Here is a 25,157-nt window from a genome sequence, read left to right on the forward strand (position 1 = left end):
CATCAGAATTGCCTGGATGTCTTGTTAAACCCCGGATTTCTTAGGCACCATCCCTAGAGCTTCTGATTCTGTAAGTTGGGGCAGGGCACAGCCATGTGCATTTGGAACAAGCTCCCAGGTGATGCATATGCTGCTGGTCTGCAATCACACTTTGGGAACTACTGTTCCAAGGCCATGGTTCTCAGCCTGGCTGCATGCTGCAATCTTCTGGTGCTTTTAACAACTTCAAAGTAAATCAGAATCTCTAGAGATGTGGTCCAGGCATTCGTGTTCTTAACATTCCATGAGCGATTCTAGCATGGGTTGAAAATTACTTGGTTAAGGATTGCAAACTGTCTCTAGAACCCCAAATTCCTTAAGCAACCTGAAATAAAATGCAGTCACAGTAGAGGTACTTATCATTTTTATATCATTTGAGGATTCCTCCCTAATACCACCTGGGAGTAGGAATTTTGGAGCAAAACGAAACAAAACAAACAAAAATTATGTGGACTGGTGCTTCAACTTCCACTCTTTCAAAACTGTGGGCTGATACTGTCAGGGATTTCCATCTTACTTTGAGTAAGTTTAGACCAAGAAAACAACTTAAAAACTAAGAAGTTAGGATCCTTTCTTGATATTCTATTTCCTTCCTATTGTCTAAAAGTGAGGCTGCATCTTATCATAAAGAAATACACAAGCTTTACCTTCAAAAAATGCCCAAGTCTCTTTCGTTTTCTCAAAGGATGACTCTTCAGAAGCTTTGAGGGAAATGACTGAAAGACAAAAAAGAAACAGCACAGTATGAAAAAATAATGCCACATGTACACATGGCACTTACATTTATAAAGCCATTTCTACATTTGCAAAACCACATTTAGTTGTCAAAACTCACATGTTAGGGATGGGTGCAAGGACTTTATCTAACAGCTGGGAAACCCGGGGCACAGGAGAGGTGAAGTAAGTTGTCCATGTTTAAAAGCCAGTAAATGGCAAGCTCAGGATGCAGTTCAGTAAAAGCCCCACTTGCCCCATAGACTTGAAGAATAAGAAGTTCCCAATGGGAAACCCAAGAATTAATACATGATTTATTTTACCATTTTAGTGGGAGTCTTTCTAAAATGTAGCGTACTTGTCCCAGTATTCCTGGATAGAGAAGCCTGAAGTCATCGGATGACTCAAAGTTAGTGCTCTGAGCACCATTCTCCATGCAAGACAGTCCCACAGAGCCACAGGCATCTGATTGTGAGAACATTTTGTCTTCTTTCAGGTAATGGTAGATCACTGAATTCACGTTGCCTGCTTTCAACAGGCAGGGAAACAGAATTGAGTTACACTGTGTGAAACTTTGAACATCGCATTAAAGGAGTCTGGAGCCATGGAAAGGTTCCATGCACAGGGGTAACATCATCATAGGTAAAGATCTAGAATGATCTTTACCTATGATGTAAAATATCAGGGAATAAGATTATTGTTCAATAGAACCTTGTGAAGTTATTGAAACATTCTATACGTGCACTGTCCAATACAGCAGCCACTGGACACATGTGGCTACTGAATACTTGAAACGTAGCCAGTCTTACCACATATAACTGAATTTTTACTTTTATTTAAGTTTAATTAATTTACACAGCTGCATGTGCTCAGGGGTTACCACAATGAAGAGCTCTAGACAGAGAATCTAGGACCAGAATTGAATGGAGATAGAATCAATACAAGAGGCAAGAAATATGGCAAAGATGGCCTAGAACTTAAATTCAATTTACTGCCTCTCCCACAAACTTTTGTATTATTATTGTCATGATTTCAACTCTGAATTTTCCTTCCTTTTATCTCTCTGGGCCTTGCACTGGACATTTGCTATTGATATAACTTCCAAATCAAGAATTTTCTCTTCATCTGTGTTTAACCTTCTGTACAACCCTTCTATTAAGTTCTTATTTGCATTTATTATTTTTATTCAGTTCTATATTATTTGTTTAATTCTTTTGTAGATATCTCAGTTCTCTAATGAATTTCTCTAGCTTTTCATCTAATTCTGTAACCATATCAATCATATTATTTTAATGTTTATGCCTGATAAACTTTCATATTTGCACTTCCCATAGAGTCCTTTCTATTATCTGTTTTTGCTTTGGGTCTTGTCTGTTGGAATGCCTAATAACTTTTTTCTAACTGAATGCCAGACATTGTATATAGAAAATCATGGAGGCTCTAGATAAAATTTTGGTTCCCTGATAGGAAGTTAGAGTAGGGGGAATGGTCACTTTAATCTAATCAGGGTTTGAACTGTTGAGAGGCTTTCAGTTTTTATAGAGTCTGGTCTATTTCTAGTTTGCCCTTACTCAGGGTTCATTCGGTCCTTCAGGGTTCCCCAGTAAAAATCCTGGGGTATTTACCACAACCTCCCAATTTTGATCTCACTGTTAGAATTGCCAAAAACTAGCTCACCTCCTAAACATTCTGGTTGTCACTTTCTGCATAGCTTCTGTCAACTAGCGCTGCTTAAGTATGAGTGAGTTTCTTAGAGTTAAGAATTGCCAAAAACTCACTCACCTCCTAAACATCCTGGTTGTCAGTTTCTCCATAGCTTCTTTCAACTAGCACTGCTTAAGTAAGAGTGAGTTTCTCAGAGTTAAACATCTCCAGCAACTGGGCTCACTTTGCTGTTTTTCTCTGTGATCTAATTACCTATCTAGTCCTTCAGAGAACAATTAAGATAGCTGGATATATATGCACATATATAACTATGTAATTATATAATACAAATATATTTATGAAATGCAGATATGTGAATCAGAAAGCAGAAGTGCTGATAGATTTTATTTTCAGCTTCCCTAATTTTTCTCAGAAGGAGGGCTTTGCTTTGCTGAGAGTTTGCCTTGATCATAGAACTCCTTTGCCATCAGAACTTAAATTATTTAAAAAGTGGTGGCTATATCTTCTACCTCTGTATCCTTATCACTGGGCACATTGCCTGGTAGCTGATAGGTGCTTGGTAAAATATATGAATTATCTATTTCTTTCTGACTTCCTCCCAAAGAAAGCAACCTAGATCTCCAGGAAGGAGCTCTCAGTGAATATCTGACCTCGCATGTGATCTAAGATATATCAGACAATTTGTCCATCATGCCCAACCTCCCTGACCTGCTCAATACCCATAGTCCCTGTAATCTACTGACTGCCAGATTCCCCCTTCAAGCACTTAAAATAAGAAACAGAGTGCATGTGGTTATTGTGAGCCCTGAGATTGAAAGAGCCAGTAGATTTTGTGGGTAGTTATGTTGGAAAACAGGTGAGCAGAATGGAGCAGAGACTAGAACCCGCACAGCAGAGGAAAGATGAGAGACCAAAGGTTCAATGGCACTCTAGGCCCCACAAGGCCTGGCGTATGGTGTTTACTCTCCTTGCATTCCATGAGCTCTGCATCCTTAGACTGTGCCTGCTTCTCTCCTGAAAAAGCTTGGCTGGGTTTCCATGGCTTCAGCTAATCAAGCCTAGATAAGGATAAGAAGGTCCTGATGAAGACAATATGGAGATGAACAATACACATATATCTCCAAGGAGCTTGGTTTCCAGGAGACCAAGGATGCCCATCATGGCCTGGACCCTTACCATCACACATGTGGTCCACGGGCCAGCAATGTCAGTGTCACCCGGGAGCTCCTCAGAAATGCAGAATGCCAGGCCCCATGCCGGATCTACTGAATCAGAATCTGTTTTTAAGCCCAGATCCCCTGGATGAAACGTATGCCTTTTAAAATTTGGCACACACATGCTCACAGGGTTGAAAGACTCAGTTGCCACTTGCTAGTTGTATGTCCTTGGATAAGTCACTTAATTTTTCTGTGCCTTATTTTACCCATTTGTAAAATGGGGATGATGAGAAATGCCCATGTCAGAGTAGATGCAGGGGATAAAGGGGTTCATGTGTGTGAAGTGCTGAGAACAGTGCCTGAGACCTAGTGAGCCCATATCCACAAGGACACTAGCTGTCTAAGTACAGGAACTTTCACCTGTTTTATTCACTGCTCTAACCTTCACCCCTCCCCCCAACCTCAGAATGGTCCTTTGTTGTCAGTCCTTTGCCTCAGGGGGTGACTCTTCAATTGTCCAAGTGGCCAACAAGAAAGTGTTCCCTGTTCTTGCGTCTAAATCTCTACAGCTTGAATGAGCTGCTGCCATTCTAACCAACAGGTGCCTTCGGGTCATTTATTATGCACCTTTCAGGGTCAGAAATTTGGGTCCTTGATTTAATCCAATTACAGTTCCCTTTCCCTTATTTAGGATAGAAAGCAACAAGCTCTCCCTAATCTATTTATGGACACATGTGTTGAAACAGCTAACAAACTGGGATTCTAAACTAACCCTATGCAGGGAATCACTGGATGCTCCTCATTCCCTGGCAGTGCAGATATTTTCACAGGACCGTGCAGCAACTTTGGCATCTGATGATTAGCAGCACCAGTCCTAATCTTACTTGTTCCTACAAGAAAGAAAAATTTTTACACGGACCCTGCCAGAGCTTCGGGAATTTTCCCAAGGTTCTCCCATAAGTATCTTGTTGCAGCTGCTAATCCTATGCTATCTCAAAGTGAATTTGATACATTGTCAAGCCAGGGGTCTGAGTCCACAGACTATAAGGAAACAAAGCTGTGAGATGCAGCCAGGCCAACAGCAAGGGCTGTGCAGTGGACAATCAGCAGGTCTCCTGACTCCACAAACACGCTGCCCTCCTCAGCACAGCTGTGAGCAGCTAATATAAATTCACCTTGGTCAACCTTCAAGTGCAGAGTGGAAGAGGCCCCAGTAGGGTAGACAGGCTTGAAGAGGATGGAATGCTTTGAGAAAAAAATTTGCAAGACTAAGGAACAAGTGGCAAATGTTCCAACCATAGATTACTAATGTTGCTCAAAGACTTGTGGAAGTAAAAATGCAAATCTCTTGATGGAACAGCATTTTTGTAACAGTTTCCAATGAGTTCAGCAATCAGAAGGCTGGAGCCTTAAGCAAGAGTCAATCAATCTATCCCATTCTGCCCTACTGGGCTCACCTTGGGATCCAGCTGGACTCCCAGACAATTGGAAAGAAAATGACAACAGCCTCTTGTACCAATTTGCTGACTCTTCCTACATACCAGCTCAGAGGAATGGAGGTCCTGCTCTCCTGACAGTTGCTTGTGGTTAAAGGAGTGCCCAGCCTAATCCCCCAAAGAGGAAAGCAAGCGCATGACAGTCAGCTGGTGAACGAGCCAGTGGTCCTACAGGGTCCTGATGGTGGACTCTGCTGTTCTGTGCTCAGGTTTTCATGATGGGGAGGAGAAATGGAACTTCCATCCCTTCCCAGGAAGGAGCAGGACTAGAATGATGTTGCCTCTCTCTGCCCTCTCGTCTGCATTCACCACCTCCCTCACCCCTGGTGGGACAGGAAAAGCTCCTGATCCAGGAGCTTCTGACCATAGTTCCTCTCTGGGTGAGAGAAACATGGTAAAGAACTTCCAAGTAGCATCTGTCCTACCCTGTGCTCTGAGACTGGTCTCCCAGCAAATAGCTGACATGGGGGCAAATGATGTGGGGCCCCTTGGGACAGTCGCATCACCCCAGTTGCTAGGAGTGACACCAGCCCTGCCTTTCACAGAACCCTGCCTATGACCACTCCTGTGCACACTCCTCTCCCATCCATCCTGTGTCCAGGAAGACCATGACGGGGGCAGTGCAAGGACCACAGTGTGCAGGCCTCTAGTCCCCATGCTGGGGTGGGGGGTGGGGAGAGGGGAACAGGCAGGAAAACTGTCCAGGGAAGCAGAAAGAACCCCTCAGTGCCAAGCCACCTATCTCAGTCCAGCTGTATTGGAGCTAAAGTGGGTTTTTATGTCTGTCTGATGGTTCAGGTCTCACAGTGGAGGGAGGTGTGATGCGTGCTCAGAAGCTAAATTGTCAGCTGACCTACTGACTGCTTTGTCATTGCCTTGGGACCCTAGCACCCAATGGGCAGAGCCCATGAGAGTTTCCGGGGAGGCAGTGGCCCAGATGACAGAGCTACAGGCCACTCGAGGGCCTCCCCAGGAGCGCAGAATAGGATGAAATCTAATAAGGGACAAGTTGTGAAATCCATCATGTCACTGCCCCTCTGTTGAAGATAGTGGCCACAGGATCAAACAGTCTGGAAGAACGTAGCCCAGAGGTACTGAGACAAACCAATTCTATCAGTCACATGTCTAGAGGAAGCAGACTGGAAAGAAAGAGCCTCAGTCAAGTCCCCTTTGATGGGACCTGGGGGGAAACCATCACTCAGAGAGGTGTGAAAACCGAGAGCCCTAATTCCTGGCTTGGAAAGAACGCCCTGCCAACTTCCCTGGGGAGGGCATGTTTCACAGGTGAGTTCACACCAAGACCGTGTGACAATGCCCTCTGGGTGCCAAGGGGCCTCTGGTTCTTTTGGGGTCCCCCATTCACTGAGGATGCTGACATGCTTTGTCTAGACTGACCTCACTCACCCACGAAAGCGATGGCCAAAAATTCCAAGAGGTCCTGGGAAGGCTCCATGTCTCCTGAAATTCTCTCCCACTGGTGCCTCTAATTCCTTTAACAAAGAATCTTACAATTAACAAAGCTTAAATTGCAACTCTAGGCTATATCCAAAGCCAGGTGCACATTTCTGAGACGGAAAGCCTTCCAGAATGCAGGATTCGATTGAGAGGAAAGTGGTGGGGCCCTGGCGGGCCAAGGGGAAGAAGGAGGCAGCAGGGAGCAGGAGCCAGGGTACAGGGAAGGCGGGCAGCTGGGCTCAGGAGACGTGCCTTCCCTTTCCGTGCCCACACTGGCCAGGCCAGCTGAAGCCTTCTCCCTGACTCTACAGATCTTGATCTTAGCAGGTGCTGCCTTCATTAGTGCCCTAAAGCCATAGTTTTAAACTTTACTGAGCAGAAGAATCAACTGGGCTCTTGTTAAAATGAAGACTCCCAGGCATTGCCCCTGAGTTTCTGGGAGGGTTTGGGACTCTGCCTGACGAGAAAGTTCACCTCTCAGGAAATTCTGAGGCTCCAGGCCAGAGGACCCTACTTGGAGAGTCTCTGTCATGTGCACTCCTAGAAGAAAGATGGGAAGTGAGTACAAGGAGATGTGGGAGAGGAGATTCCTGCTGTGAGAAACCAGGCCCTGGGCCTCAGTGTCCCGTCCAATCCAGGAGAGGGTCTAGAACTCTAAACTAAACCAATGCCTCTTCTATTTAATCCAGGGAAAACAAGAGCAATAAGGATAAGGAGTGACCCTGCCACAGAAGTGTTATCTACTAAGTGATACCGGAGTGCTGGGAAGGGAAGAGTGTGGTACCTTTGAATAACATGGAAAGGGGGAAGGAGCATGCTGGGTAGAGGAGGGCGTGATCCCTGGCTAGGGCTGCACCCCTACGGACCTAGGTGCGGACAGGCATTTCCTGCCCAAATGTTACATTTCCCACGACCACTGTGGTCTGCCACGCCCCAATCCTGGGCCTATAAAACCTGAGACCCTAGCAAGGCAGAGACAGATGCGGCCAGACATCAAGAGGAGCACATCACCGGAAGAAGACATAAGCAGCTTGGTTGTCCAGAGAACATGAAGCAGAGCATACCGGCAGAAGAGCACACAGACAGGCATCACATGCAGGCAGGTCATCAACCAGTGGGACGAGGCACCAGGCAGAGTTTGGCCGAGGCAGTCAGAAGAGAGCTGGGGTCACAGAGCAGCCCAACTCCAGGGGAAAACCGTCTCCCTTATACCTCCCCAATCAGCTGGGAGCTACTTGCACTCAATAAAACTGCACTTATTCTCCAAGCTCACATGTGATCTGATTCTTCCAGTACACCAAGGCAAGAACCTGGGATACAGAAAGCCCTCTGTCCTTGACACAAAGTGGAGGGTCTAATTGAGCTACAAGCCACCTATAGTCAGCAAAGTAAGAGAGTGCACCATAACACATGCCTACTGGGGCTTCAGGAGCTATAAACATTCACCCCCGGACACTGCCAGTGGGGTCGGAGCCCCACAGCTCCTGCCCATCTGTATGCGCCCCTAAGAGTTTGAGCAGCGGGGCACCCAAGAAGCCAGCCACACCCCTATCACATGCACTGCTAGGGGATAAGGGAACTATTCCCATTTCAAAAGGACCCTGAAAGAGCACCTTTAAATAGCATGTCTCAATGTGGAAAATGATGTGCACAACAGAGCTTTCAAGAAACAATGATTTTGAAAAGAACAGAACATGTGTAAGGATGGATGTGTCTTCCCAAGGGGTCACCTGCCTGTCTTGGAAACTGGAGACAATTTGAATTGAAGCTTTCCTCCAGTGGTGATCTGTTTCACACCCTTCCTCTATGGAATGTGTGGCTTTAAAATCCATCACTGTGTACCACAGCATGACTTATTCTACCTTGTTCATTATCTGTGTCTGTTTTCTTCACTTTCTAGAATCCTCCTTGGCCCATAGTTCAAGTCATAGTTACTCTTAATGAATGAATGAAAAGAATGTTATGTAGTGGGGTAAGGCCACCTTACCAGGACTATGACATCGTTACTTTCCGGAAGGCTAGGAGAGGAGCCAGGGTCAGGGGGTCCTACGCTGTCCAGCAACAGTCCTTCCCCTGGAGCCTCAGAAGCAGTGGGGATGCACCAGCACACCTGGCTGCAGAGGCTAACTTCTCCATAAAGTTCTGGCCTTGGAGCTGCAGGCTTTGTGTCTGTCATGATTTATTTTATGGGCTCTGGGAGTTTAGTTTCCTACAGGATGGAAGCAGAAAGTCTGAAGATGATTCCTAACCAGAAGGTGATTCTTCTTAAACAGAAGATGATTATTAAGTTCCCTCAAGTTGAAAGGAAGTGGCAGAAGTTTAGGAGCCTGATCCCTGGCAAGTAGGCCTTGCTAATTTGCACCAGGAGAGAGCAAGCACCACCCCACCCCAGTTCCCTCAGGCAGCATTTTACACAGGTTGATAGGACAGGAAAATGTAAAGGGGCTGGAAGAGGATGGTGATGTGAAGTATGCAGAAGAAAAGATTCTTAAGTAAAACAAAGATGAGCCAACACTTTTGTCCCAAATTCAAATGCAGTGTATTCAGTTCATACTCCCTTCTTATTCAACGATGGATGGGATGGTTCCCAAGGAAACAGCTCTTAGAATATAGCTGTGTCCTTACTGTTTATAACTGGAGCAACATTCTCGGGGTTGGGGGGGCAGGGGGCGTGCAACTGCAGCCCCAGAGAGACACAGAGACCTTCTCTGTTCCTGCTCTCAGGCACTGGCCTATTGCTTCCTTTCTCCCTTACCTCTCCAAGATTTAGGTCAAAGGCAGTCTCCCCTGGGGCTCGAATAAAGCCATATATGTCAGTAGGACCTCTGAGTGACCTACAGGCAGCAGCTGATGAGAAACAATGAAGTTCCAGCGTTGTCTAGTGGATGCCGCCCTTTCCTAACGCATTCAGTCCAAGACAAATTCCAGCAAACCAAGCAACAGGGCAAACAAAAAAAATGAAATAGACTTCCCATGGGAAGGCGGTTGGAAAAGGAGTCCACATCCTGAAAGTGAAGGAGCTACAGAGCACAAAGGCCATCTTTATGTCCCCAGTGAGAAGCTAGGAAATACTGAAACCTAGGGCTTGGTCACTGGTCCTCTACACACACAAGTCCAGGATAGGGCTATATATGCACTTGCTACTACTTCCCATTCCTAGTTGCCATTTTCATTGGTACCAGAGTTTGGATCACTCATTCACTCCTCCATCTAAAAAGCCATCATTGGGCCCCTTCTGTGTACATGCACCACGTAACATGTGAGGGTGCACTTCAGAAGACTCTGGCAGGGTCCCTGGTACCAAGTTCCCTGACCGGGTCCATCCTTCCAACCATTCCTCTTGTTGCTGCCAACCCCTGACCTCCACCAACTGCAAACATATATCTAAGTTCATTGAGTTACTTTTGCATGCCTCTCTGGCCTCTTGCAACACTTTTGAGCAGGCTGTCCTCTCTACTGAAACAGCACAGCCATGGCTGTCTGCTGAAGCTCTCCTGTGCCCCAAGCGAAGTCCCACATCCTCTATGTGACCTTCTCCTATGGCCCAACAATGTGTCCTCATCTCCCTTACTCCTATGTCAGCTTCACCCCCTCATCTGGCCCTTTCACACTCTTCCTGCTTGCTACCTCCATAATGTTTATTAAATCTATAACCATATCTATACCATGGCTTCTCCCCTACATTTTGAGTCTGGGGCCCCAGGAGGGCAGGCATCAAACTTCTCCATCTGTACCTCTCTTTGGGCAAGGCACAGTGATGACAGGCTCATAAACTGGGGCTTCCTGAATGTTTGTGAGATTAAATGTTTAATCTAGACTCTTCCAAGACCATGGCAGTTGGAATGAGGGTAGATATGATGAAGAATTGTTTAAAGTGGTGTTTAAATTACACTCTAGTTGTCAATTTGATCCCTTTGAGTGTCTGGACCTGTTGACACTTTAAACACCATGATGTGTGCTTGCTTAATTAAGCAGAAGCCCTAAATGTTTAGTAAATCTCATTCCTAATTATCTGTTCCGTGTCTCCAGAGAAAAAGGAATTATTTCGTTAATTTCTTCCACTAAAACTTGAAGTATCAGTTCCCTGTGGTAGTAACTTCAGATCTAATCACTAAATTTCCTCTCACATTTTGGGGTTAAACAGTCAGATGAGAAATCATATTATAATTTCATCTTTGCCCCCAGATACTTTTAGGGTGACAGAGTTTTTTCCATTTGCTTTGTCCACTCTCCATATTTAAACCTTACTTACATAATCTTAAGTGAAATAACAATTTGGCTTGTTAAAATACACGATTTGGGTTTAGAGTGAATTACAATTAAACTTCAGGAGATATCCCTTGCAAACTGCTTCTATTATTAGCATTTCCACTGCTGATAAAGACCACTCGATCTAAAAGCAGGAAGATTTATTTTGGCTCAGAATGTTAGACTGCTTCTGAATCTTTGGGTTGTAGGATTGGGTTGAAAAGCCATTGAAGACCCTGTGTGTGTGTGTGTGTGTGTGTGTGTGTGTGTGTGTGTGTGTGTGTGTGTGTGTGTGTTGAGACGGAGTTTTGCTCTTGTTGCCCAGGCTGGAGTGCAATGGCACAATCTCGGCTCACTGCAACCTCCGCCTCCCAGGTCCAAGTGATTCTCCTGCCTCAGCCTCCTGAGTAGCTGGGATTACAGGCACCTGCCACCATGCCCGGCTAATATTTATATTTTTAGTAGAGACAGGGTTTCACCGTGTTAGCCAGGCTGGTCTTGAACTCCTGACCTCATGATCCACCTGCCTCAGCCTCCCAAAGTGCTGGGATTACAGGCATGAGCCACAGCGCCCGGCTAAAGATCATGTTTTTTGAGGACTTAGGGATCAAAGCTGTGGCCTCTCTAAGAGCAGGAACCTCAAACGAATGACTACATCACTCCTGTGAACAACAGCAGCACACACTCCCTGGGGTGAAGGCCCATGAAGTGTACTCAGGCTATGGCCCTGCAAACCTGTCTCAACGCTTTCCACAGGAACCTTAGGACACGTGGCACTCGGGGCTACAGCTGGGGCCCATCTTTCACCAGGAGCCCCTTGGACACTTATGGTTCATCTTGGAATCTCTCCAGGCAGCACCTGAAGAAGGAAGCAAGCTTAAGGGTTCGCCCTGCCCCAGACCCACCGGGGGCCTCCTCCTGCTAAGCAAGTCCACAGAATCTGTGCTTACAGAGGGACCAAGCCAGATCTGTCCCCAACGGAGAAACATCTAGAGGTGATGGGATGTCAAGCACAATGGAGGAGACACAAAGGTCGAGAGACTCCCAAAGCTTGGGGAGTAAAGGAAGGTTAAAAAAAAAAAAGGACAGAAAACAAACTGCAACGTCTTAGACTTGGGGGCAAAGGGTCAAGGGTGAGTAGAGGGGCAATCAGGCCCTCGACCTGCCAGAAACAGGAAGACAGCAGCTGAAGTTATCAAGGGCAGGCCTGAGACTCAGCACATGGCCCGGTAGCACTGAGCATGCAGGGCGGACATGGGCAGACACAGCCTGTGCAACACAGGGCAAAGCAAAGTGCTTTTCTTCAGGAAGTATCATTATTTGAAAAGATATTTACCATAACCAGCTATATATTATTTTTCACTTATATGAGACATTTTGGCCCCCTAAAATATGAAATCATCACCTCATTTCAAAAGTGTCCTTGGAGTTTACCCTAAAGAGGACAAGAACAAGCTGTCTGCATCTCAATACTTACCTAAAATTGTGACTCAACTACTTCAGCAAAACTGTTAACTGGTCTTTGTTTGTTTGCGTGGGTTCTTGTTTTTGTTTTGTTCTCTGGCCTAAGGGCATAGAGAAACAAGAGCATTTGGGAATCCCAACACTAGGCTATGATGCCTGCCAGGTATGAAACAAGTTCCAATTCAGTATGCCCTGGACACTCTCAATGTAAATAAGCCACACCTTGGAGAGAGGGAGACATGGCTGAGCAGTGCACCTTCCTGTTGAAATCACCCCAACCCCCTGCTCATGCTCCCTCAATTCTCATCCCATTTTCCTTGTGCCACCTCCTTCAGCCTTACATGCCCCCACAGTGCTAGGCACACAGCCCTCAGGCCTTGTTCTTCCTCACCAGCCTTGGGGCTGGGCAGGGCATTATTATGCACTCCACTTCATCACATCTCACCTGCAGTGAAGCTACACCTGCATCTGGCCTGCTCGTGATGAATGAGTGAAAGCTGCTACACATATTTACTGAGTTAGACCCCTCGGTGTCATCCCAAAGCTCGCTCCATCATTCACATCCAGTTAGTCAGTAAAGACTTCACATCTGACCTCTCAATGTCTCCCCATTCCTACTGCCAGAGTTAGTCCTCCATCATTTCAAGCTCATGCAACCACAAAAGACCCCACTTCCTCCTTCTCCTCTAATCTGATTCCCCCCAGATTCATGCCCCAGGGAGCCAACATTCAAGAGGCTTGGAATGCTTTGTAAGCTTCCAGGCCTAATGCAGAGTCCCCAAAGCCCTGGCATGAGCTGCAGTGCCTGTCCCCCTGGATGTCCTTGCCACCGCCACATAAACCACGAAGGTCATCTCCAACATTGCCCTCTCCCTCAGCTCTTCAGGGACCCTCCAGTGTGTTCCCACAGTGCCCTGTCCCCTGCACTCACACTGCAAAACCCCATGTGTTTGTGTGTCTGCCACCCCTATAGATGGATCCACCCATGTGTTTCTGGATCTCCATTATTCCAACAGCCTGGCACGCAGTAGGTGTTTGATAACACGCACACTGAGTGAAGGGATAAATGAATCCACCTAGCGCTGCTGGACATCATCAATACTATTTTCTGATGGTATTTCTTCACTAAGCCGAGCAAAGCTTCCTCGATAAGAATGGATCCTGTCTCTGAAGGGGGTTGCTCACTTCCTCATCACATTTGCTTCTCTTCTCTAGCTTAAATCTGTCTGTCTGGAAATGAGCTTCCCAAAGCTGACTGTGTAGGGTCTCACGAGTGTAGTACCTACGACACAATTGCCTCCTCAGGGGCTCCAGGTCGATTTGTACGTGGATGGAAACAATACCAGCTGTTGAGATGCAGTCTCATGTTGCAAATGCACGGATGATTTGCTGCTGTTACCCCTCCGAATCCTTTCACAGAGAGAGCCTCCCTGCAGCCCCACCCCCACCCTGCCCCCCAGCCTGTGCCTATCCAGCAATGCTTGAGATTTGTTTTCCCCACATGTATTGCTGTGCCATTTTTCAAATTGAATTTCATTTTGTTATTTCCTGCCTATATTTCTTACCGCTCTGGAATCATTTTTATTATGTGTTATTTCTCGCTGACGTTAAGAACATTTCCCAATTTTGCATTTTCTATAAAGTTCATTAGGGTGATGTGGGCTTCTTTTTCAATGTCATTGATAAAACAATCAAAGGAAATCAAACCTAACATTGACCCTTATGATTTCCACTAGAAACCTTTTCAGGGGTTTCCGATGCCATGTGTCACTTAGGACTTTCAAATCCATTTTCTCTCTAAGCTGGATTTCTCACCCAGTGAAATCGTCACATGGCACAGGCAATTGAAGAAACTGCATCTTTTTCTTTGCCTTTCCTTTTACCATTGGGTAATAAAAACGACATCAACAAGTTCATCTGGCATGAGATTCTGTGAAAAAGCCAGGCATGGCTCCACTGTTCTCCAGAGATTCTGTCCCTTTCATTCTTCATTTCTGTTGTATGATTTTGTGCCCCATGACGACACCAACAACCTTGGTGCACCCAGGAGCACCACCCTCAGATCGTCCACATACCTGGTTTGCAGATAAACCCCAATTTAATACTTCCCGGCGCTTTAAAATCCCCAATTCTCTACCATATTTTAACAATTTGCACAACAAAACATAAAAGCTGCTTATGCCCTGCTCAAAATTAATACAGTATGTACGTCTTAGCCAAACACTTTCAGAAGTTCCTCCAGGAGTTCATTTATTCGTGTACATTTTTTCAAACAATTTGTACCTATTTTTTTTTATCACCATACATGAATACTCGAGGACATACCCAGATTTTGGGTAAAATGAAACATACAGCAAAGTAAAGCAGAGACCACTGCAGATATTAGGGTCGGCTGCTTATTTGGATTGATCTTGGTTTTTTTCCTTCTGATTTTTATTTTGCATGATATTCATAAAGCATTTTGCAAGCACGCGACTCACAGGCTGACTTCATAAGGGGCAACCATTTTAGGGGTGCAGCATGAATGTCACAGGCTCCAGGTTGTAGGCAATCCCCCAGCACTTCTGTGCCTACACCCCTTTCTTTCCCACTCAAAGAAGTAACTCACAGTCCAAGTGATATGGACTGGTGTTGTGATCACAGACTTAACTCCACTGTAATACGGATAAACAATTTCAACCCCCAAACTGAGAGATTTTAATCAGTGTTCATGACAGTATGGCTGTAGCACCCCAGTAATATCCACAGGTTTACTCTATTCAACATCCCCACAGGTGAGTGTTCCCAGTAATGACCTTCTGCAGCCCCCTCACCACATTCCCATCCCTTCCCTCCTCAGAGAAGAACCCCCTCACCTTTCTTAAGTGATGACCATTCACATGTTAGAAAAAAAACTCCAGTTAAGGAAAAGCAAGAAACCTGGAAAATAGAAAAGGAGTCACATGGCTAGAGGCATGCAAGTGTTTTGCTAAAAAAAAAAAAAAGAGAGAGAGAGAGAGACAAATAAGTTCTAAAAGCTATAGGTTAGTGGACTTTTCATCTGTCTCTGACAGGTTTCTGGGATGGATTTTTAAATGAGGGTTTTAAGAAATTAAAAAAGAAGGCCAGGCGTGGTGGCTCATGCCTGTAATCCCAACACTTTGGGAGGCCAAGGCAGGCGGATGATCTGGGGTCAGGAGTTCGAGACCAGCCTGGCCAACATGGCGAAACCCCGTCTCTACTAAAAATACAAAAATTAGCTGGGTGTGATGGCTGGTGCCTGTAATCACAGCTACTCAGGAGGCTGAGACAGGAGAATCGCTTGAACCCAGGAGGAGGAGGTTGCAGTGAGCCAAGATCGTGCCACTGCACTCCAGTCTGGGAGACAGAGCCAGACTCCATCAAAAAGAAAAAGAAAAAGGAAGGAAGGAAAAGGAAAAGGAAAAGAAGGGAAAGGGAAAAGAGCCTAAGAGATATTATTAGGGCAATCCCAATTGTTTTTGTGATAGGTTAACCAGTAAGGATCATGAAAAAGCCATGGTTGCCTCAAAGCTGGCTTTTAATAAGGCAACTGACAGTCTCTAAGAGTAGCTATATGGGCTAGATGGAAAGATGTGGTCAAGATAAAAACCCATATGGTAGGTTAAAACTCACAGTAGTGTCATACAAAAAGGGTACAGGTAGTACTGGCCAATGCAATATGGCTAGAAAAATAATGAGATACTAATTCACAGATACCATTGAAATGCAACTGAGAAACACCACATCTGAAATAGTAAGTTAACTCATTATGTTGCCAAATATAACTCAACAAAAGTCAAACTTTCTATATACCAGCAATACCAATTTAAAAGCTTCACATATATGTGTCCGCATAGCAGGAGATGGTATATCCTAATTACAATTATAAAATACCTAGAAGTAAACATAATAAAAATGTTCAAGAGTCATGTGAAAAAAAATTGTATTGAAAGACTTAAAAAAAAAAAAAACACAAAAAAAAAACCTGACTACAGGAAGGAATACAACAAGTTCCTGGATAGGAACATTTAAAATCATAAAGATGTCTAAGATGAATATGCCCATAACAAAGTAACTTCAGAAGCCAATGAAATCCCAATCAAACCCCAACATAATTTTTACAAAACTGGGTAAGTTGATCTTCCAGATCATCTTAAAGAAAAATGAAATATATAAGAATAGCTAAGACAATTTAAAAAATAACGAGGATATTTGCCCTATTCTATAATAATTAGAATAGTGCTATATTGGTGAAGTGTACAAAGTTTTCATTTAAATATAGGATTTAGCTTATGAAAAATGTGACATTTCAACCTAGAAAAATACTTCTTCAACAGACAGTGTAGGGATAACATTTTAGCCTTTTGTAAAGAAAAAATAAATTAGCTACTATATATCTTATATAAAAAAACAGATTCCAAAGAGATAAAGAAGTAAACCTTTCTTTTAATCATCTAAAAATATTAAAGAAAAATATAGAAAACACTTTTATAAGCTTGGGGCAGGGAATCCTTTCCAAGATTCGATACAGAACCAAAGTACCGTGTATAATGTATTGAAATGTAGATTACACTTCAATAAAAAATTCCACTAGAAAACAATGCCACAAAGGAAAAAGTATCAAATTTGACTACATAAATACCCAGAAATGTGAAATATCTATATGGTAAAAGAAAACGTAAACAAAGTGGAAAGAAAAGTAACAAACAGGAAGAAAATTTTGCACCATATGTTACAGCAGAAAAATTAATGATCAGATCTACACACACACACATACACATATATAAAAAAGACAGCAACCCAATTATTAAGGTTATGGCCAGGCAATTCACAGAATAAATAAATGAACTATGAATAACCATGTGAAGAGATGCTCAACCTCACTAATAATTGGATACAAAAACAGAAATTAAATTGCACTGTATTGTATTGAATATAATAATCTAAATTAAAACAATGAAATGTTTTTCCCATTATTGTGATAAATAATGGAAAAGATTAATAATATTGATTGTTAAAGAGGCTTCAGGGAAATAGACATTATCATGCAGTGAAGGTCAGAGTATAAATTTGTAAAGTCTTTTCAGCAATAGCATTTTGGCATCGTCTACAAAAATGTTAAATATGCTTAGCCTTAGGCCCAGCAATTCCCTTTCCAGGAATCTAACTAACAGATATACTTGGAAAGATGTACAAGGATTTCACTGAAGCACTGTTTATGTTGGTGAAACACTGGAAGATTCCTAAGTGTCTATCACTGTGGGAATGATTGGGTGCAGTTTGGTATTGTCTCACTATACAATACCAGTTACAAAAGAATACATGTAATATCATAACAACTTAAAAAGCAAAACATGCACTATTGTTAAAATACATGTGTGTTTGCATGTGTGTGTGTTTGTGTGTGTGTGTATGATTGTCAATAGGAGAGAGATTTGAAAGATTTAAACCAAATTATTGACAATGATTATCTCTGGGGATGGGAGTGGAACTGGGGATATTAGGTTGTGGGTGGGAGAAAGATATTTGCACATTTTAGTTTTTGTGTTGTTTGACTTTTTTTTGTGTGTGTGTGTGTGTGTGAGATGGAATCTCGCTCTGTCACCCAGGCTGGAGTGCAATGGCACGATCTCAGCTCACTGCAACCTCCGCCTCCTGGGTTTAAGCGATTCTTTCTTCTCAGCCTCCCCAGTAGCTGGGATTAGAGGCACATTCCACTGCACCTGGCTAATTTTTATATTTTTGTAGAGATGGGGTTTCACCATGTTGGCCAGGCTGGTCTTGAACTCTTGACTTAGTGATCCACCCACCTCAGCCTCCCAAAGTGCTGGGATTACAGGCATGAGCCACTGTGCCTGGCTAACTCTTTTATGTATAATATTTTTGACATCATCCTTGTGCCGCAGCAGCCTGAAAAACAGTGGCATGACCACATAATGTTGTGTCTACAGTGCTAAAAACAGAAGCTACAAGATGCTGCCAGTCGGAGAGCACTCCATGGGCTGGCATGCCCAAAGAAGGCATTGACGGAAGAGGAAAGATGGATGTGGGACCCCAAAAAATATGTATGATTGGAATAGGTCAAGGGAAAGAGAAGTGAGGCATCCCAGAGAGGGTGACTACATCCACCAAGTCATGCCTACTTCAAAGTCATCCACAGCAACACGTGCTAATGACACTTGACAAAGAACATTTTATGCATTCATCAAGTATTATTGAGGAGCAATTGTGTGCCAGGCACTGTTGCAGGCATTCGTTGTTATCATCATCATCCTCAAAAAGTATATATGATTGTATTAGTCTGGGATCCCAGAGAAATAGAACCAACACACCCAGAAATAATGTTTTATCTGCTATCTGGGCATCGTTCAGCCTAGTCAAGTCAACACATAAAATTAACCAACACTCTTATGTAGACCAATCCATGGGGAAAAGGCATTTTCAATGCTGGTGGGAATATAAATTTATAAACTATCTTAGAGGTCAATTCACTTCTTGAAATTGTGTCCATCTTTAAATTGGGTAGATCTTTGGACCCAGCAATCTTATTTCCAGGACTTTATGCTAAGGTCAGGGATATTCATGGAGATTTATTGACAAAGATTTACAGCAGTTTTAAATGTCCAGTAACAATAAGTAGGAAGCTAAATTGCGGTCCATCTGCATGATGGAACATTATTCCATCATTAGCATTATGTTTTGGAAGCATATTTAACAAGGGAAAATGTGCACACTATTTAGTAATATCAGAAAAGGCAGTCACAGAACACTCTTTACAGTAAGACTGAAATTAGGTTTTAAATTTTTGTTTGCATAAAATGACAGGAAAGATTTGCACTGAAATGTGAAGTTGAGTAGAGATATGGTAAGGCATTTTTATTTTCTTGTTTAAACCCTTTCAGTATTTTTCCATGTTTTCTATAATTGAACTATATTACACTATATTACTTTTGCAATAGAAAACAACCAACATATGGAAATCAGGACAGATAATAAGAGCCAACATTCCTATGGCTCTTCTCTGCACTGGGAGTCATACTTTAAATATTTCATCATGAATCACCCTCCATGCGCTGGGTGAGGTGTTCACGACAGAAATGAGGAGAGACCGGGCACCAGCCTTTCTTTCTGGGAGTTTCCAGTGAAAGACAAGCAATTTTATCTCACATCAAGAACTCTGCAGGAAGGAGATCACGATGAAGTCTGTGGTGAAGGGCAAAGAGTGGGGTAGTGTTAGAAAGGAAATCCCAAGAAAAAGCTCCCCTCTCCACTGGATGGCTGGAGACTCCTGTTGAAAGGGGGGAGGTGACATGAGCAGATTAGACAAGAGAGACCCTGGGCCTGGGGTCAGGGGCACTCAAACCCCCCGAGAGTTCCTGTTTGATATTCTAACCCACAGAACCTCTCATCCTTGTTGTTCTGTATTTTTGTTTCCCATTTAAGGTGGCTCACACCTGTAATCTCAGCACTTTGGGAGGCCAAGGTGGGTGGATCACCTGAGGTCACAAGTTCAAGACCAGCCTGGCCAACATGGAGAAACCCCACCTCTACTAAAAATACAAAAATGAGCTGGGTGTGGTGGCGCATGCCTATAATCACAGCTACTTGGGAGGCTGAGACAGGAGAATTGCTTGAATCCAGGAGGCAAAGGTTGCAGTGAACCAAGATCACACCACTGCACTCCAGCCTGGGCGACAGAGCAAGGAGACTCTGTCTCAAAAACAACAACAACAACAACGACGACGACGACGACGACGACGAACATGAGGTGGAGATTTAGGAAAATAAGGCCCTTGCAGAGGAGCAAGGTCCAGGGCCCCGGGAAAAGTGCTCTGGGAGGCTAGAGCCGTGGGCCTCTCCTGGCCCTGCCCAGGAAGAACAGGCAGCCAAGGCTCTGAACAGCCCCGGCCTGGGGCGGACACGCTCCAAACCAAACAGCCTGCCTGGTTTCAGGCCATTGCTTGGGGTTGCCTTTCCTTAACTGCCTTGGAACAGTCCCCTGGAAGCCTAAATAGAATGTTCTAGAAGATATGGTCATTGCTTCCTAAGGTTTTGAATCTTTCCATCAGCAAATCATGGCCCTGCCCAGGGGTTGTGACAGAGCAGACATGGCAAGGGAGGCTGAGCTCTGTTGAGAGGGTAGAACCACTTCTGGGTGACAGGTCAGAGGGGAGCGGGCGAGAGAAGTGGAGAGACACAGAGAGCTAGAGAGATACAGTGAGAGAGACACACAGAGAGAGAGAGAGGGACAGAGACACACACAGAGAGAGAAAGAGACAGAGAGAGAGACAGAGATACAAAGACAGAGAGAGACACAGAGAGGAGAAGGAAAGACAGAGAAACAGTGACAGAGAGACACAGAGGGAGACAGAGAGACAGAGAGAGACAGAGAGATACAGAGGGAGAGAGACAGACACAGAGAGACAGAGGGAGACAGAGAGAGAGGGAGAGACCGAGACACAGAGGGAGAGAGAGACAGAGAGAGATGGAAAGACAGAGAGAGACTGAAAGACAAAGAGAGAGACAGAAGGAGAAAGAGAGAGACAGAGACAGAGAGGGAGAGACAGAGAGGGAGAGACAGACAGAGAGGGAGAGAGATAGAAAGACAGGCAGAACAAGAGACAGAGAAAGACAAAGAGACACAGAGGGAGAGGGAGACAAAGAGAGAGAGACAGAGAGAGAAAGAGTGACAGACAGAGAGAGAGGAAAGAGGAAGAAGAAAAGAGGTGGGAAGTGAAGGGAAGGGGAGCTGAGGAGGGGAAAAAAGAGAAACCGGAGGACCAGGGCAGGAAAGTGGGGAGCAAGAGAAGAAGGGGGAAAAGAGATTCTTATTTCCAGTGAAGTCTTAAAAACTACCTCATGCTTTTGGAACAAACAAATGTTCTAGACTGAACCCAGCTTCACTCACCGAAATGAGATTCACATTAACCAACTAGCTAGATAACTCTGCTTACTTGAAGGTAGCAAACTTTTTATATGTTTTATGTGGCAGAATGTCATCACTGCCAAGAGATTTCATCTATGACTCCAGAATACACTGTGACACAAAGACCAAAAACAACACAATTCACACACACACACCATATATATATCATATGTGTGTATATATATCATATCATATATATCGTATATATCATATATATATATATATATATATCTTATATATATATAAGATCTTGTGTTTCAGAGCCAAGTGGTATTTGTAGTGGGTTCTTGGCCCAGCCCTTGATGATCTGATGTCTTGTTTTCTATGTGAAAATAATAAGCCAATAGTCACTGGTTTTCTTGAATTAATTTGCTCAAGAAAAAAAATTGCACATTCTATTTAATACATCATTCTGTACCTATAAACATTACAACAAGCAAACTCCAAAGACAAGTAAAATAGAACTACTGTAAAGACTCTGTATATAAATTATTTTACTCTATGTCCCTTATTCATATAGGACATTAAAAATACTTTTCACAACTAAGTTTTGTCCTTTAAAAAGGCTTATCAAAACAACATCACTTAAGACCTTGAATATTTTGTTATATGTGTACAATGAAATTAGATGCTTTTTCGTATTTGAGACGATCAGCTGTACTTTGTGATCCTCTTGATCTTGTGCCAAACTAAATTCAATTTCAAATCAATCAAAGGCATAATTTAGTGCACAATAGAAAATCTTACTAAAACTGTGAGAGGTGTCTTCCTGAATAGAAACACTGGTGATAAAATAATGACAACCCTAAAATATGGCACTTGGTAGCTGAGACACTGCAGAAATGCTGCCCATCCCTCCTATCTGCCTTCAGGAAGGGAGGGCTACCCCTGGTCCTCTGCCCACTTCCTCATGAATTTCTTGGCTAGCTGTTGCCTAAGCTTGGATCAGTTCCACGGGGCAACCAGCCTGCCCTGCTCCCAGGCCTGACGACTCACAGCAAGACCTCCCAACGCGTGCCTCCTCCATGGGTGCCTGGCACCCCTCAGCCAAAGCCATCAAGCCTGCACAGACCTGGGTGGGAGGCTGAGCACTGGCAAAGATGCCCTCCTTAGCCAAATTCCAGCCAGGCTCCTCGGTGCCCCTTCTCGACTAAGCCTCAATCTTGGCCTAAAGACTCCAATAAACACTAACATAGTTTCTAATGGCTCAAGGCCACATGCCTTTGCCTACAATGACCTCCTGAAAGTGCCTGCCTGAGAAAACTCAAGGCTGCCCAAAGCATTTACTGCTTGTTCCAGCCAATACCTGAAAACAAAACCCCCATCTCCCCATCTCTGTGAGAAGGTAGAAGCCAAACTTCGATCAGCACATTAGCAAACCCAGATGGCTCCATATGAGCCAAAACCCTCCCTACTGCTTTTCGCAATTTTCACACCTCGTTGACTCTACTGAGTCCCCACTTACCCCCCACTCACTCATTCTCCTTTTAAAACAAGTAGTCACGTCTGCACAAATCAGAGTTGAGTCCAGTTCAGGCCAGGCTCTCTTCTCTACTGCAGTAGCTACTGCTGAATAAAATCTGTCCTGACCCCTTTAACCCAGGTCCAGCTTTGTTTACCTTTGACAGCACACAGCAGTCCAACTTCAGATACATAAGAGGCTTTGCCCAGAGTGGGGGCTGGGCCATGTTGGGGCAGGCACTTGGTCCTTTCTGTTCTCACTTCTGTGTCTACACAGCGCATTAGCCAGTGTCCAGGTAAAGATCTACCCTCATCCCACGGCATGATTCATGTCTGTGACCAACAAAGGCCCACAAGATATGTTCTAGTGCAACAGAGCCAACCCGGGAGCCCCTGGGTGGTGGCTGCAAAGGGGGGCTCACTGGCCTGTCCTGCCATCCTCTCTACCCAGGGAGACCAAGACCCTCACCTCTCATTTCTGTGGCTGAGGAGCCGTTGGACCAGGCCGTCCACTTGTTCCTGTGCCTGCTGATTTCCTGGACTTTGCAGACGTAATGCCCTTGATCAGAGGGCTGCAGTGTCAAGACAGAGAGCCTGTAAAGTGTCCCCCGCTGCTCCTCCAGCAGGCGCAGCCTCTGCCGTTTGGCACTGCGGCTGAAATTCCCATAGTACTGCACCATCCGGAGCTTGGTCATCTTCACCATCAAGGCCTCCTGGGAGTTGGAGGAGTGTGCAAAGAACCAGCGCACGGCCAGCAAGCTGTCCTTCCGCCTCTTCTGGGAGACGTGGCAGAGGAGAGTGGCATTCTGTCCCTCCAGGTAGTCAACCACGGGCCCCGGAGACACAGTGACATTGAGGGCTGCACAGACCTCTGCAGAGAAAAAGGGGAAAAGAGAGGATGAGGAGGGCCCCAAGTCCCTCTGTGGGCAGTCCACAGTCGAGGAGCCGGGAAATGCCTCCACACACTGGACATCCTGGTGCTCTGCCTAGCCAGAGAAGCAGGCGACCCCTCACCTCTCTAGCGGAGCGGCTGTTCTGGGGGTGAGCCTTTGTGGGCCCCCACTGTCTCATCTATGGGACCACCCTGTCCATGGGGGATGCTAAACAATGACTTCCTGACCCAGAAGTATTTTTCAAAATTTTGTAATTAGTTGCTGACATTTAAAATTCAAATTTCACATAAAAGATTTAGATTTTTGGAATTTCTTAAAAATGTCTAGCCCACATCTGACCCCCCACCACTTCCCACACCTCACCACCTGACCCCTGCTCCTCCCCAAGGCCTGCTTTTATCAGTTTTGTCCCTGGCCTGATGTCAGCCGTGCTGTGGGTGGGGAGCCGCCCTGGAGCAGGGCAGGGTAGGGCTTCCTCTCTGGTGGCCTGTCCACCAGGAAGCTGGGCTCTTTTCCCCGCCTCCGCTATTTCAGCTGTACCCAGGGCAGATGAGTAGTACGGTCGGGTATGAGCTGGGACAACAGCGGTTGCTTGATTTCCGATTTGAAGGATCCATCTTCTCAGAGTTGAAGAGCAAGAATAAAGAACGATTGAACCCCAGGAAGAGGGGGGATGAGAGATTCTCCCAACACTCCAAAAGACACGTTGGAATTCCAGGCCCCATCCACAACCTCCTGTCCTTTGGTTCCTCAGTTAAAACCAGTCTGAGGGCTGCCCACTCCCAGCCGCTGTTCTGCCCCTGAGCTGACCTGTGATGAAGCCACCCCAGCGCCCACTCCACCACCCAGACCAGCAGACCTCAGAGAGGCTGAGTGCTGAAATCTTCTCCCAGGAGCCATGATTCATGGTGCACCCTGGACTACCCAGTGTGACCAGGCTGCCCGGTGCTCATGGCACAACACTCTGGCAGGCAGGGCCCAAGAACAGACGCTTTGCACAGGATGCCTGGAACCTCTTTCTGCCCAGTCAGGGCTGTCTTCTCACCGAGCTCCATGTCCCCACCCCTGTACTGCCTGCCCCATGTATCACTCCAGGAAGCCATTCGCCTCTACCCTTCTACACAAGCAGGTGATCCCACCGTCATCCCAAAGCACAGCTTTCAGTTCCCAAATGCCACCATCTGGTAACAGAAGAGGGCTTGGGCCCCAGATGTCACAGTCACCAAAAGCTTTGACCCCTGGGCAGTGCTGCAGGGAAGCAAGAAGGAAAGAGGAGAAACAAATCAAGCAAGATCTGAACATTTGACAAGGAGGCTGTGGGACAGCAAGCAGGCGGCCCTGCGGTGGGCTGGGGGAGTGATGGTAGATACAAACTATTCTTCATCGTAAAAATCCAGGCAACAGGTCGTCCTCCTACACAGTTTCAACTATTGATTTAATAACTGAACACCTCAAGACAGATGATTTGAGGATCATTTTTCCTTAATTTTCTTTCTCATCTCTCAGAAGACAAGCACTAGCCCACAGTATATTCAAGGGTAATTCCTTGAGCCTTGACTTCATCACACCCATAAAGTCCCTTTTGTCATGCAAGGTTCCATTCACAGGTCCCCAGGGATTAAAACGCTGAAGTCTTTGA

At 45.0% G+C, this 25,157-nt stretch overlaps 1 protein-coding gene across 9 annotated transcripts in view; it reads right to left on the bottom strand.

Moving 5' to 3' along the window:
• The window catches only part of VSTM4 (V-set and transmembrane domain containing 4), a 115,947-nt gene that overhangs the window by 84,858 nt on the left and 5,932 nt on the right, over positions 1 to 25,157 (bottom strand). For 8 of the 9 annotated variants that reach the window (XR_012417725.1, XR_012417727.1, XR_012417724.1 and 5 more), the window contains exons 2-3: positions 23,095 to 23,496; positions 687 to 755 (exon numbers count right to left, since the gene is read on the bottom strand). Coding sequence is in view for 4 of the 9 variants with exons in the window: in XM_065520708.2 (XP_065376780.1) it covers positions 687 to 755; positions 23,095 to 23,496 (471 nt within the window). In the remaining 5 variants the exon portion in view is untranslated. Of the gene's footprint in view, positions 1 to 686; positions 756 to 15,093; positions 15,158 to 23,094; positions 23,497 to 25,157 lie in introns of all 9 variants that reach the window. The other variant, XR_012417728.1, reaches the window with a different exon arrangement.

Source organism: Macaca fascicularis, chromosome 9 (assembly GCF_037993035.2).
Source record: "Macaca fascicularis isolate 582-1 chromosome 9, T2T-MFA8v1.1".
Taxonomy (NCBI): domain Eukaryota; kingdom Metazoa; phylum Chordata; class Mammalia; order Primates; family Cercopithecidae; genus Macaca; species Macaca fascicularis.